Source organism: Thunnus albacares, chromosome 16, assembly GCF_914725855.1.
Source record: "Thunnus albacares chromosome 16, fThuAlb1.1, whole genome shotgun sequence".
In the NCBI taxonomy this organism is placed as follows: Eukaryota; Metazoa; Chordata; class Actinopteri; order Scombriformes; family Scombridae; genus Thunnus; species Thunnus albacares.
In genome coordinates this window covers 5,143,006-5,157,695 of record NC_058121.1, presented here as the reverse complement: position 1 = coordinate 5,157,695, position 14,690 = coordinate 5,143,006, and the positions used below count along the sequence as shown (strand labels likewise).

Below are 14,690 nucleotides of genomic sequence, written 5' to 3'. Positions count from 1 at the left end.
GAAAGGACACAACATTTTTGAACAGTCAGACAAAATTGTTGTGTTCAAGAAAAAGATCACACTGTGGGTGAATCATTTATCCAAAGACAGACTGGACATGTTTCCAAATGCTTGCCAGGAAGCACAGCAGCTGGACACCACGGCCAAAAATGACTTGGAAAAAAACGATCAAGGTGCGTCTCAATTAACTTCAATCTCAGTTTGACGACTACTTCCCAGAGAGACACGGAGATAACGTTAATGTCTGGATACGCGACCCTTTCAACGTCAACATGGAAAGCGTCATGTTGCCAAGCAACGAAGAACATCAGCTGGTGGAGCTGTCATGTGACCAGACGCTGAAAAAGAAATTCGGCGACGTAAACCTTTCCAACTTCTGGTGCAGCGATGTGATGGCTGAGTATCCATCTGTCGCTACTCTTGCAGTCAAACTCTGATCAAAGGTAAAGTACATGCCCAACTGTCTCACTGACTTCCACAAAAGACAGGTTAGGTGAAAGCATCTTGTTTTGTAGCCTTATTTATTTTATGCAGTTTTGATATTTAAATTTATTGTAGTAACTTTTATACATGCAGTTGGCATGGTCCTCCTCAGTTTCTTACTAATGTACTCTGAATGCAGAGATATGCAGAGAAGTGAAATACCTAATTTTGTGACCTTATTTATTTTGTGCAGTTTTGATATTTAATTTTATTGCAGTAACTTTTATACATGTAGTTGTCATGTTCCTGCTCAGTTTCTTAAAAAAAAAAAGCTCTTAAATTCACTTGAGTTGGCTCTTGGGGAGCCAGGAGCTGTGGCAGCGTTTGACTGCAGGGAGTCAAACAGTCAGTGTCTCTGTCACCACTTTGCCCCCAGCTCTGGTGAATCCACCAGCTCCAGCCACACCATCAGCTGAGAGCTGCCTCCAGGAGTCCCCTCTGACCCAGGCTGCAGTGGAGAAGATGGTGAGGGAGATCCTGGAGAAGCAGCAAGGAACTGCGCAGCAGCAACAGCAATCGCAGCAGCATCAACAGCAGCAGCTCCCCTATTTTTGGTTATCATATTGTTAAATATGATGTTATTGTTAGATATATTTTCAAATACTGTTTTATTGATTTTATTTTATTATATATGATTATACTATATTATTCTTTATTCTGTCATTTTATGGAAACACACACACAGGCTTATCAGTATTTTAGGTCTGCCTGTCATGCCATGTTCTTCACCATTATTAAAATAATGTGTTGTTGTACCTAAATGTGCCTAATTTACTGTTTTCTACTTCTGCTATCTACTTTCTACTTTCCTAATGTTAAGGCCTACATTTATGATCAGTTTGCCTACTGAGGATCACTACAACATTTTCAACACAGGCTGTTTGGCTACATCTGTAAAGATGTATTTACAAACTTTCATTTTAATCTCCACTGGTAAATCCTGATATACCCGGAACGCTTTTCCCCTCCAGATCAGCTGTCTTTTTCTTTGCCTCGACTCCAGAGATCTTTTCTCTGTCACTCCACCTCAGCATATGCATGAGATAGAGGCACAGTGGCTCCGGTTGTGCCAGGTGAGGATATAGACTGTAGTTATCTGTAAGGTCCAGGATATAGCTCAGTATGTCACCCATCATCTTGTGTGAGTTACCTGTCTCCAGTCCTCCTTCCAGAACCATGAAAACTAAATTGTTTCTCCTAATATGCATCTCCAGGTCGGTTAAATTTTTTTTTAATGTTTACCTTTGGTCGAGCCTTTCAAGACTTTACTGTCAGCAGCATTCTGATTTTCTAAGTCTCTGATTCTTTTTTCTGCATTGGTATACTCTGTTCAGGATGGCCCCTGTCTCTTTTTTGTCTTTCATTGAGTTGCCAAATTCATCAAATCTTAGTTCAAACAAATCTTTGAGGTCAACCACCTCAGACAGAAGTTTCTGTGCCCAGCCAGGTGTCTCCTCATTCGTCATTGTCTATTTGATTGCCACATGTCGCTTAGTATCTTACTTCGTCTTAGTTCTAGTTTCTCATGATAACCAGCACTAGACATCCAGGCAACATAAATTGTTATTATGAGGCAGAATCTCAAGTTTTAAGGTCAGAATAGTGTGAGAGAAGTTAGCACTAACTCAGTCATGTGACCAGTCAGTTGATCTTATATTTAGATGTCAGTAGTAAGGTATTGTTAGCTAAGGTATTGTCAGACATGTAATTTTATGAAACAACTTTATTACTGTAAGTGAATGACTCCCAAAAGTGAATTAAGATATCGGATCCTTTTTAAAAGAAGAACCAAAGTGTGAGTAACAGTTGAGATTAAGATTAAGAATTAATTAATTGAGATTAAATTAAGAATGTTCTCTAATCAATACAAACACTAATCTTCTGTGACATTATTAGGAGAAATATTAATATAAACCCACCCTTCCCATTTTCCATAAGTAGATCAGGGGCAGAGTCATTGTTGTATATGGATCATTATGTTGTGGGCATTATTTATAAGCTAAATTAGTTACACAGCTTGTCCACAGCTTGTCCAACAGACAGCCGAGCTGCAAGCTCTCAGGTGAGCTCTGGTGTCACAGAGACACACAGACAGGTGAGCTGCAGCCTCTCAGGTGAGCTCTGGTGTCACAGAGGCACTCAGACAGGGGAGCTGCAGGCTCTCAGGTGAGCTGTGATATAGTGAAAGATCGAGCCAAGTTCAGGAGTTGTATGAAAAATAATACAAGCCTCCTGAGCTGTGTTGCCCAAATCTACAAACTGAAAGAAGGACAGAGCTACAGAATCTCAGGTGCAGTTTAAAAAAGAAGTCAAACATCAGCAAATTCTAAGTGAAAATTATGACTCAAAGCATACACCAGCACTCTACTATAAATACCAGTACTATAAATACTCATACTCATACTATATACTCACATACAGGGTGCTATTTGGCTGGGCTTGCTAAAGTGTAAACGTCCTCAAATCCAATGAAGAGCAGGATAGCTGCTAACGTTACCCTAAACTCTGATATCTTCCTGGTTTCCAGACAATCGGGAAAATACTACACAGATGAAGGAGCCCTCCTTTCAATGTAACCAGTAGCCCCACAACTGTTAGCTGTTTAGGTAATGATATGCTCTTTGGCCTCAGAAGCAATGCTCAGTCACTACTGTTGGTAGTAAGCTAGTTAGTTAGCTGGACATGCAAATGATTGCAGCTTATTTTAGAGCAGACAAGCATAATGTTTATGCCATTCCTCACAATTTTGCTCTTGTGGTTTTGGGCCTGGAAAGGCTAAAAAGACACTAGCCTCCAAATTCTTACTACAATCCCATGCCAATGCTTCATCAGTCATGTCACGTCTTGTTACCACTGATAAGTCATTATTGACCATCAAAGGGAAGGGTTTAGCTAATGGTTGATTCAGGTCCCTTCTGCTCTTATCTACATTCAGTGTTGTTCTCTTTGAACTGTGCAGACAATCTTTCCCTAACTTTCACCAAGCAGTTTTTAGCTGCCTAAACTTAATGAGATTTTAATCACCGAGGTGGTGGATCAGAAAGTTCATTTGAAAATTCAAGTCTCTTCTACAAGTTAATCATAGTATGATGGGATGGGAACATGGAATATGATCAAATCTAAACTGGGTCACATAGGGAAGGTTCACCGTCCCTTAAAGGTTAAAACTTTCAGGAATGATACTCTGGACACAATAAAATCAGTGATGTCACAACAGCTAGTTTATCCTTGACAGCTGATGGAAAACACCTGTGACCTGATCTGGTGTAGATATATATTTTATTAGTAATTAAAAACAATGCTGAACACTGGGCCGTCTTGACCTTCTCCTTTAATTTTACCCTGTAAAAATATATTATTGTATGTATTTACCGGATATATTCACTATACAGTATGTACCATTTATAGCCAACACATTAAAAAATGATCTGTGAGAAAGTATTATAGTATTATAGGTCTAAAGATCTAAAGCTGGAGGTACTGGGCAACAATGTGGCTAATTTTTGTTGGTTACTGTATATTTCCAACAAGTCTCATTTGGGACTGAACTTGATTGTCGATTACTTAGGTCTTCTTAAGTTTATGTGTTAAATACATGAACTTGATCTTGATCCAAATGTATACTTGATCCAAAGATAGTTAATCATACTGGAGAAACCACACTTTCACTCAAGGGCAAGATTCCCTACCTAAAGAGAGACAACAGATTTATGCCATGGTCTCACTGAAATAAATTAGGGTTTTTTATGCAGTGCTGATGTCAATCTGAACCCAGGCTTCTATTGTACATTGACATCTTATATAGATGTACACTTTGACATGTTTCTCTGATTAGTTCTTATTAATTACTGGTGATGAAAATTCTTTGCATTTCTCTCTTTTTTCATTGTCAACTGGTCAGTAAAGGATGATGCTGCTTTGATGTGACTAGATGGCATCATTTTAGTTATGTGCTTTCATAACTATAACATAGACTATCAAAGTCCATTCACGTGGAAATTTTTGACTTGAGTTTAGATATTCCCTGGAAAGATGGCTCAGATTTCTTGTTTGTTCTTTGTTCCTTGTTTAATTGGACTCTGTGTTTTCCAAAGGGTGTATTGTGTTATTGTTAAGGTCATTAAATTGCCTTGATCATGTTTTGCTCTATTAGTTTTGTTATTGCTAGAAAACAATGAGGACCCAGGTTGAAGAGGTGAGATGATGCAGGCAGGAGGTGCGTGTGTGTGTGTGTGTGTGTGTGTGTGTGTGTGTGTGTGTAGGACAAAGGTAGCTGAGGGACCAACAACCACACCATACATTCACACCTCTAATTGAAGGCTGTTGCATCACAGAATCTAACTGGAGACAAATTCATGAAGACACAAGTCTGCATTTGGATTAATGTACATTAAACTTTTGATTTAAAAAAAAGTAGTGAGATTGCTTTGTTTTTTTACATCATGATATTGCTTCTGATACCAGTGTGAAGCAAAACAAACATTACAGTGATAAAAGTAAATAAGAGAAGCAAAGTGTGAAGCCAAAAGATCCAAATACAGATCCAGTTAAATAATCAACAATAGAGTTAAAAGAAGTTGCTGGAGATGGAAATTATGAATTACTTTGCTGATTTGAGTCATTTTGATCTATTCACAGATTTGCAGTCACTGGCTATGTAGGTTCACACACATATTAGTAAGCAATTGTATTGCTGTTCATAATCCTGTGACACTACAATACTACTTCTGACTGTCTTCAGTTCAGTATTAAGTTTCTCTTGCCTTTGCAGCTTTTCAATAAGCTGTTAAACAGGAAGTAACATATTGTATTTCACTGTTGAGCTGGCAAAGGAGTTTTCAGTAACCACCGACTGGAGTTCCAGTGCAAAAAATGACACAGTGCAATCAATACAATACAATCAGTGACACTGATGATTCAGTTTAGGTATTTCAGCTTGAGGATTCTTTGTAAAGAGATTAGTGCCAGTACTGAACAGCTCAGGTCTGATACTTTAACCCTTTTAACCCTCAATGGGGTTGGGGTTAAAAATAGTTAGGTTATTCAGAAATGCCATTTGAATGTGAGTGGTATCATAAATGCTCAAGGAGACTTTTTACCTAAAGACAAACAAACAATGTAAATGTTTTAATTTTCTGTGTGTTTTTTTTTTTTACCACCACACCTCTACAAGTGTTTAAAACAGATTAGTGGCTACCTTTGCAGATGGCTGGGTCTGCTGCACAACCTAAGCAATGCAGTGCAGCACAGCATATTGCTAAAACGCCGGCTGGTTTCAAGCTCACAGGGTCTGTGAACAGTGAACAGATTGCTTACACCTGGTACTCTAAATAGACAATACACTGGAAATAAACAATATCTAGAGCAGGGGTTCTCAAACATATTACTCAAAGGTCCGCATCTGACTTTAATTCAGCAATCTGTGATTTAGAAGCTGAGAGCAAATTCTCTGGTGTGACATTAATGCGTGCACTCAGCAGCAACAACACACAACAAGCAGTTAACATCGCCATGACAACAATGTCAACAATAGGGAAATAAGCCACATTACAACCACATTTACCTGGGGCCAGTATTCCAATGAATGATTTCCTGCTGCACTGTATATTCAATGTCGCTAACAATTTGTTGATCAATGGAAAATTTATTTCAAAATAGAAAATGTTACACTTCATAATGTATTGTATTCATAACACAAGGTATGGGCTGCCATTTGGACTTGCCATTCGGTCCAGATGCTGAGATCTGGACTTTGAGAATCCTTGATCTAGAGAGAGAGAGAGAGTCTTCCCAAGAAAAATGACACAATACGTCGTAATCTCATTTGCCAAAGAATGACATATAGTTCAATTTGAGTGACAGCTGCCATCTAGTGGCTGCAGTAATTATAACCTGGAGAGGAGCAGTGGCGCATTTCAGATGATTTATATAAAAGTTGACAATTATCTTTATGTGGAGGAGGTGGGGTGGTGGGAGGCTATAAACCAAAATTGTACTGACACAGTAGACTGCTGTTCTTTTCCCAGTTCCAACTGTGAGTGTCTCATTTCCAATAGCGCGTTGGGACAGTTTTTAAAAAGCAACTACAATCAGATGTCTACCCAGCTTACCCCTCTGCTTGTGGTGGCTTCCCACAGTGTCCAGGCTCCACACTGTGGTAGCACCAGACGCTATACTTCCTAGGCAGCTGGCTTGGCTTGGTCTTCATTCCTGCCCAGGTAACCAGCTTGTCCAATCACTTAAAGGGCCTTACACTACATGGTGCTGTCTTAAGGATGCTTGTGAAATCATCCATGTAGGTTCTCAGGGGAGGAAGTCTATTGCCTGATGGTAATTTAAAGCCTCCAATCACTTGTTTTGCTCCAATGAGGATTATTTCAAAGCCAACCAGGAAGAGGATGGGAGTGATGGCACCCTAACACAGTTCTTGCCATCCTGTTGTGAAACCTTCTTGGGCGAAGCACATGTGAAGACTGTTGAAGTAACTGGTTATGATGTTGTTGACACAGGCTGGAATGTAGAAGTACATGTAGTTCATGGAGGAGTATTCAATGCATACACAGAAGCCTGAGATTCCAGCCTTCTGACAACTTGTAGCCATTGCCTGTGAGAAAGCTGGTCACTCTCCTGGCATTCAACAAATTGATGCTTCTGAACTGGCAGATAGTTCTGGAGTTCTGCTCTTTGGGAATTAATACACCAATTCCCTGTTGCCACTCTGATGGGATGTGCTGGTTTTTCCATTCTGCTCACATGAGCTTCCACAGGATCTTCACAACTCGAGGACAGTGTTGAAGGTGAGGGTTGGTGGAGCTGGGGGTGGCACATATCCTGGTGAGTCAAATGGTGTATCTTTGGCTCTGTCACTGTACTGACCCTTGATGTACTGTTTGATTTCACCCTTGGTGATTTCTAGCCCTCCACTTTGCTTTTCATCAAGCAGCTGCCAGGCATACTTGATGGGTCCTTGAAGAAACTTCCCTTCTTCTCTCTTTTCTTCTGCATCTTGATGCACTTGGCTCTGTGCAGCTTGGTCACCTTCAGGTCAGCCTTCTGCTCTGGTGGAGATTTTCTCCAATACTTGCTGAGCTGGCGTCTGTTGTGTATCAGCTGCTTGATGTACTTCTCCCTCCATTCTGACTCCTTTTAAGAGCTGTGGTTTGCATGATTAGCTTCTTCAAACCTTCCTCTGCCCTCGTCGTATACGATGTCAGCAAACCCGTTGAGCTTGTTTCCAACTCTTCCTCACAGGGAATGCTCTGAAATTCTGCACAAGTTTTCATCAAGTGTCTGCCATTCCACTAGGTTGCTCACCTTTGGCCACTGATCTTACTGTGCCTTCTGGCTTGGCTGCAGAGGCTGCTCATGTTCACATAGGATTGACTGCATCCCGGGCATTTTTCCTCTGCTGGTCTCCTCCCAGCAACATTAGGTCCAGTGGTTCTCTACCTGGCTTTGGGTCCCTTTCGTCTGACCTGCTGGAGCAGTGCAAGGTTGCTGGTCAGGCTTTCTTCCACACGTATTTCTCCCCTGATGGATGTACAAGCCTCTGAGATATTTGGTCCGTCCTGGTAGGCCCATCTTTCACCCTGCTTCTCAGAGGGCTTTCAGGTTGTTTTCTCTTAGTAGTATTTTAAAATTAATTCATGATTCTCATGCAGGAAGCCAATGCAAAGATCTGTGAGCTGGACTGATTTGATCCATTTTGTTGGTCTTAGTGAGACTCGCTGTAGTTGTCTGATTGACTTTTTGGAGAGACCTGTAAAAGCACCATTACAGTGGTTGAGCCTACTTAAGATAAAATGCATGTTTAGATTTTCTAAATCCTACTGAGAGATAAGTCTTGATATACTCTTTTTATACTCTTACGTGTGATTGTCTCAATGTGGATGTTAAAATTTAGGTCCGAGTCCATGACTATATGTACCAAGATGATTGAAGGTGAAAACTGACTGTTAATCGTTCATCTTTGGCTCCAAACACAATTATTTATGTTTTATCTTTGTTTAACTGTTTCATTACGTAGTGATTAAATTGCAGTTGTCAATATTGTAAGGTAAATCTGTGTTATCCTCATATTTATGGTAAGATGTTTTATTGTTCTCAATAATCTGAGCTAGTGGGAGCATGTAGATGTTGAACAAAAGAGGCTCAAGAATGGAGCCTTTGGGAACTTCATGTCATTTTTGTGCGCTCAGATGATATACTTACCACTTGACATAAAGTAGTCCCCCTCCTTAAAAAGTTTACAATGATAAATAAGACACAGAGACTGTGATGTTTTGTCCTTGTGGTGCTAAGGCTGCTGTGTGTCAGGGTGTTGTGCCAAAATGGTCTATTAGTACTTTAACTCCAGATCTGCTTGGGTAGAGACCATCTGCCTAGAAAAGTAGATGATCCTTTTATATTCTACAATGGACATGCACACATACAAAATGCACTGCCAGTTGTAATACTATGGTAAAAAGTAAAGGTTTAAAAATATAGCTGTGAGTGACCATGGTGACCCCTGGCTAGCAATTTCATGGATAATTGCTTGCTACTTAATGCTAAACTTAGACAAGACTCAGCTGCACCTCAACACATGAAAAGATGGTTCCTTCATTGATCTAACCATTCCTGAAATATAATAAGAGAAATTAATGATATGATGAATATAATGTTCTATTAATGGCAGAAAATTCAGCATGGGAATGGAAGATCACTATCATTCTGAGATTATATTGCAACTATGGCTTGTTTGTGTTCATTGGGTTCATCCCTCACAACATCAGGACAATTCCAACCATAACTTTCACAACACAGGCCTAGGGCTAATGCAGGAACCACCTGCTTACCTAATAACACTCCTGCTATTCCCTGGGTTTGAAATCAAAGTTTGGTAAAATGAGGATATGGATTTGTATTGAGGCATCCCAAGAAAACTGCACGCACACACCTACGCGCACAGACACATGCACACGCGTACGCACACACACACATGCATACACACAGTGCATAATTATCTTTGCTCTTCTGCGTCTCATGCCATCAGGATGTGGTTTCCCATCCCTGATTTGACAATTATGGTAATAAGGAAGAGGTTGATAAGTATTAAGGTTCGGTACAGTGGCACATGCATGGACAATCTTGAGGGGTTAATAGGTATGACATTGTTTCTGACTGAAATATTATTTTAGATGCAATTTTCTTTATATTGCTATTAATATGAATTTTACTGAATTGTAGGAACTCAAAAACATGGAACCAGAAGTCAATGTCAACAGGACTGACGTGACTGACATACATCCCTGCTATGAAATAGATCATTTCAAGTACATACTGGCAAATACCCCTTCCTTTATATGTATATTATTATATATTTTCCTTGTATTATTGTCTGTTGTCACAATATGTGGAAACCTTCTTGTAATAATCTCCATCATTTACTTCAAACAGCTCCACACTCCTACTAACTACCTCATCCTGTCTCTAGCTGTGGCTGACCTGCTTGTTGGGATTATAGTCTTTCCTTTCAGCATGGCATTCTCTCTTAGCTCATGTCTGTATCACGAGGATTTATTTTGCAAAATTCGAGGCAGTTTTGACATATCACTGAGCACATGTTCTATTCTGAACTTATGTTGTATTTCTATAGACAGATATTATGCAGTGTGTCAGCCTCTGACTTACAGGACTAAAATAAATCATCATGTTGTTGTGATCATGATCTTGGTGAGCTGGGGCATCTCTGTTCTGATTGGAATTGCTGTCATAATTGCTGGTTTAAACAGTGAAAAATGTGAGGAAAGGTGTTTAATTGATGTTCTCATGGCAAACACCATCGGACCTATTTTATCTTTTTACCTCCCAGTGATCATAATGCTCTGTATCTACTTGAAGATTTTTATTGTTGCACAGAGACAGGCACGCAGCATCCAGAGCACAAAGTCTGGAGCCAAAGTCAGTAAGATGGAGAGAAAGGCCACCAAAAGTCTGTCCATTGTGATGGGAATTTTTTTGATGTGTTGGCTTCCTTTCTTTATTTGTATCACCTTTCTGCCTTTTAGTAATGATTCAGTACCAGTGCCTGTGATAGAAACACTTAACTGGCTAACACTGTCTAATTCAATGCTCAATCCATTTATTTATGCTTTCTTTTACAGCTGGTTCAGATCAGCTTTCAGGATGATAATTTCTGGAAGAATATTCCAAGGTGATTTTGCTAACTCAAAATTGCTTTGACCTACTGTTTGGTGTGCAGAAATAGACTATGGAATTGTCAGTAATGTGACAGTATATATTGACACAATAAAAGTGAATGTATTTACACCGCAATTGTATAGTGGACTCTAAGCATCACACCATAAAACCTCTCTATTAATATTTTGGAAAACAAATTTAAGAATCCAACTCCTAAAGGCTGGCATTTGTTTTTGTCATTGGCCTGTGGTTTTGTGTTGTGTAACACTAGCTGAGACTCAGACGCAGATGCATTATGGGGAGATGGTAGTATATGTAATAATGCAAATGGCTGAAGTGAGAAACCTTAAGCTTTTTCTCATTAAAATATTGGAATATCATTTATGTTATAAATGTCTGTGTACTGCCATGCAGTCTTGTTGCTCTGAGTAGGAGCTTTTTGCCTCAATAATAATATGTGAACAGGATAATATGTGATAATATGTGAACAGGATTGGGGTTCAAAAACATTTACTCAAATCGGAATCCATTATTGAATCTACTTATTGAATGTGATTCCTTGTATTATTTTTATTTTTATTATAACCTGTGTTTAAACAGGGAGGGCCGTTGAGAGCAAGCTCACTTTTACAAGGACATCCTGATTAAAGTACATATAAAAGCACACAAAAGTTACAGCATACATCAATAACAACAAATCTTAAATAAGAACAATAGAAACAATAAAATTACATATAAAACAATAAAAGCAAACAAAAATTACAGTATCAACAGATTACAACAACAACAAACAGGCCAAAGACATCAACATAAGGGAACTCAATTCAAAAACACATGCATTCACACTGCTCTATGTCCGTCAAAAGAAATTTAAAATGATTAAAAGGGATTAGCTTGTCTAATTTTACAAACTTCTGCAGATTGTTCCACTTGTGTGGAGCATAGCATTTAAAAGCCAGTTTCCCAATCTCAGTATTAACATGATAATTTTTGAGGACCAAATAGTTTTGGGACATAGTGCAGTGTGACATTGATCTATAGTTAAAAAGACATGTGAGATATCCAGGAAGTTTGCCAAGAAGTGCTTTGTAAATAAATAGAATGCAGTGCCGTTCTTTACTTATTGCCAACAACTGCCACCTAAATTTCTCATATAGTATACAATGATGCATTTCTAAAGCCTTCCCCAGTTATGAACCTAAGGGTGAAATGATCGACTGCATCAAGAGGTTTAAGGGTAGAGGCAGAAGAGAGCATATAAATTACATTTCCATAGTACATGCCGGCTTAAAAGGGTTACTGAACAATTTGCTTTCTGCCCTACCCCAGTTTTATCGTGTTTATGCTCATAGCATACTATGCTTATTTTTTGTCTGCAAAACCAGAATATATACATTACTTTTGGATACAATCACAAATAGTGTGTTTTCTTAACATTTAACATTAACTTAACATTTCTAAGTTGCTGGGAGATTTAATTTTTACCAAATGAAATAGCAGGCTGAGTGGACTGAGTAGTGCAATGAATGATATTGGTAACTGCACCATTGTGCACATCACCTATACTTCTGTAGCTACTACATATAATTTCAGTACCTCCCTCCTGACAATATAAACAGCAACAATTAAATCAATATTCATGGACCTTAAATGTTCCCTGCCAATTCACCTTGTAAGCTGCTCTTGTACCCTACTCTCTTGGTCACCCTCTCTGTTTGCAGGAGGTTAGGGGGGTCTTGGAGTAGTGGTAACTGGTACTGGGGTGGTACTGGGAGACCCATTTGCGAGATATCTACTTATTAACTCCAAAAGATTCCTTGTTGTGGACCCCACTTGCTGTGCCAAGTCCTTTCACCTTGAGCAAGTTATGTTTAACGTTAGTTATGTTTACAGAGCTAACAGACCTAGACTAGTTTGAGACAACTGGGGAACCCTGGCCAAATTAAATTTAAAATTAAACGCTAAAGTTATACTGAAAATGAAATTATGGCCTGGTGTAATTGGACTAGTTGGGCTAGCAATGATAAACAGCTGTGGCACCATTATTGCCCACCTGAGGCTGCTGCCCCATGCACATTGAAATCATGATAGAGACAGAAAGTCATTTTCTGTCAATGACAAACATAGTCTTGTCAAAGCTTATAACAATTAAAAGGGGGGAAAGAAATATAAGGAAAGGATCACAACTCTTTTTGTCTGTTCTGCCACTGGGGAACAGAAGGAACTTGTCATTGGCAAAAGTCAGGAACCCCACTGCTTCAAAAATATACGCACACTGCCTTTGAAACAGCTCTACTGTATTTTGAAACAGTCAATAAAATTCAGTAAATAGCTAAACTGTCCATTTAATTACTTTATATTCATGTAGGCAAATATACAAATGTCAATTAGATGGTATTCTGCATGCAAAATAAAGAAATCGGCTATAATATTTATCCGCCATGATATTTGACAGACGTGATCACTATAAGCAGTTTCCACTGTATTTATATCCTTCTTATTCTTATAACTTCTTATTTTTTAACTTTCATTGTCGTTTGTAAATGGACATTCTGCGAAAGAGAAAATGTGTCAAAGAGTACGTGATAATGTTGATAATGGTAAGTTGGTTCTCTTAAGTTGCCTACACCATAATTTTAAACATACATCTTATCTAGCCTACTGATGATATAGCCACAGTCACTGATCTGAATGCTCATTTATTAACAAATTAAGTTAAAACCGTGAATAGGGACAAGTACTACTCTTCACTTTCATCCAGATTCATCAATCCAGATGGGGGATCGAACCACCAACCTTCAAGTGCTAAAATCGCTCTTCCAACCTTAAGGACCATCTACCTCCAGATGGAAATTTAATAAGTCACCAATTTTGTGCCAAGCCATCTCTCTCACGTTGTTAATTGGCAGTATTGCCCTTTTCGGTGAAGACTGCTTTATATTCTTCATATAGTTCCATCAGCAGTGTTTGTTCTGCTGCTGAGAAGAACACTGCTTTATTTTTCACTTCTTTTTCCAACATAGTATCAGCTTTTCGATAATCGACTGGTCTGGGCTGCTTATGTCCTCCATGCACACGCACCCTGCATGGTGTGGTGTTGACTAGACACAGCTAAGCTGTGTTAGTGAACGGCTTGAGCCTCAAGTGGAAGTTGAAGTTAATTCTAGCCAGGCCATTTCAAGTTAGTGCAGCTTTCTTTAGCTGTGTGACGGGGCGCCCGTGAACGCTCCGTCATGCCCTAACCGGCGTGCGTTTCTCTCTCTTGGCCGGAGAGAAAGCGCCGGTGCCGGGAGCGCACAGCGCGCAGCGCTCCCACTGTTCCTGCGGAGCCATGCTCCAGTTAAAACTGTTCCTTGCAGGCCCGCACTTGTGTCCCGCGGTCATGCACTCCCACAAACTTTTCCCCACTGTCCGAACTCTTTTCTTCACGCTAGGCGTTCGAGGGTGCACACTCGGCGCTGACGCAACACACACACATATACACTTACCTGCTGCTGCTGCCTCTGGTTGCCTCTGGGCATGGGCCAAACTGAGGCACTTTCTGGACACATCATATATAGCGCTTGGTGGCGCGCTTAAGAGGGTCAGGTGACCATGGACTATACTATCGACATTGTATGAACTGATATTTTATGATTTATTTTGGTTTGGGGGTATTTGGCCATCGCTGTATGAAGGGCGATTAGTGCCATTTTTCTTTTATGCGAAGTATCATTGATTTTTGAATTTATGTTGTGTATGTGTTGTCAAATTTGACTGTACGATGCTATAATTTGGTAATTGGTTTGCCCAGGGGAGGGGCTAAGAATATATAAGGGGGAGCTCTGCTCATTTAGGTTGGTTGGGTTTTTGGTCGTGGCTAAGTAACAATGTGGGTGACAAACTGCCAGTGTGAAACCTGTCGTGTAAATACCTTTTTTTGTTATTAGGGTTTTTTCCCCACTCCTGTACTGTAAATATTTTTGCCACTCTTGTTTGGGGGAACTTGGTGTAAATAAAAAATCAAGTTTCTCGTTGTCTGAGCC

At 39.6% G+C, this 14,690-nt stretch overlaps 1 protein-coding gene across 1 annotated transcript; it reads left to right on the top strand.

Annotated features, from left to right (window-relative positions):
- Window positions 1-272: 272 nt before the first annotated feature.
- Window positions 273-10,763, top strand: LOC122965608 (trace amine-associated receptor 1-like). Its single transcript, XM_044329761.1, has 5 exons — window positions 273-359; window positions 793-948; window positions 1,455-1,556; window positions 1,907-1,934; window positions 9,851-10,763. The coding sequence occupies exons 1-5, from the start codon at window positions 273-275 to the stop codon at window positions 10,705-10,707; spliced, it is 1,230 nt and encodes a 409-aa protein (XP_044185696.1). The 3' UTR covers window positions 10,708-10,763.
- Window positions 10,764-14,690: the final 3,927 nt, after the last annotated feature.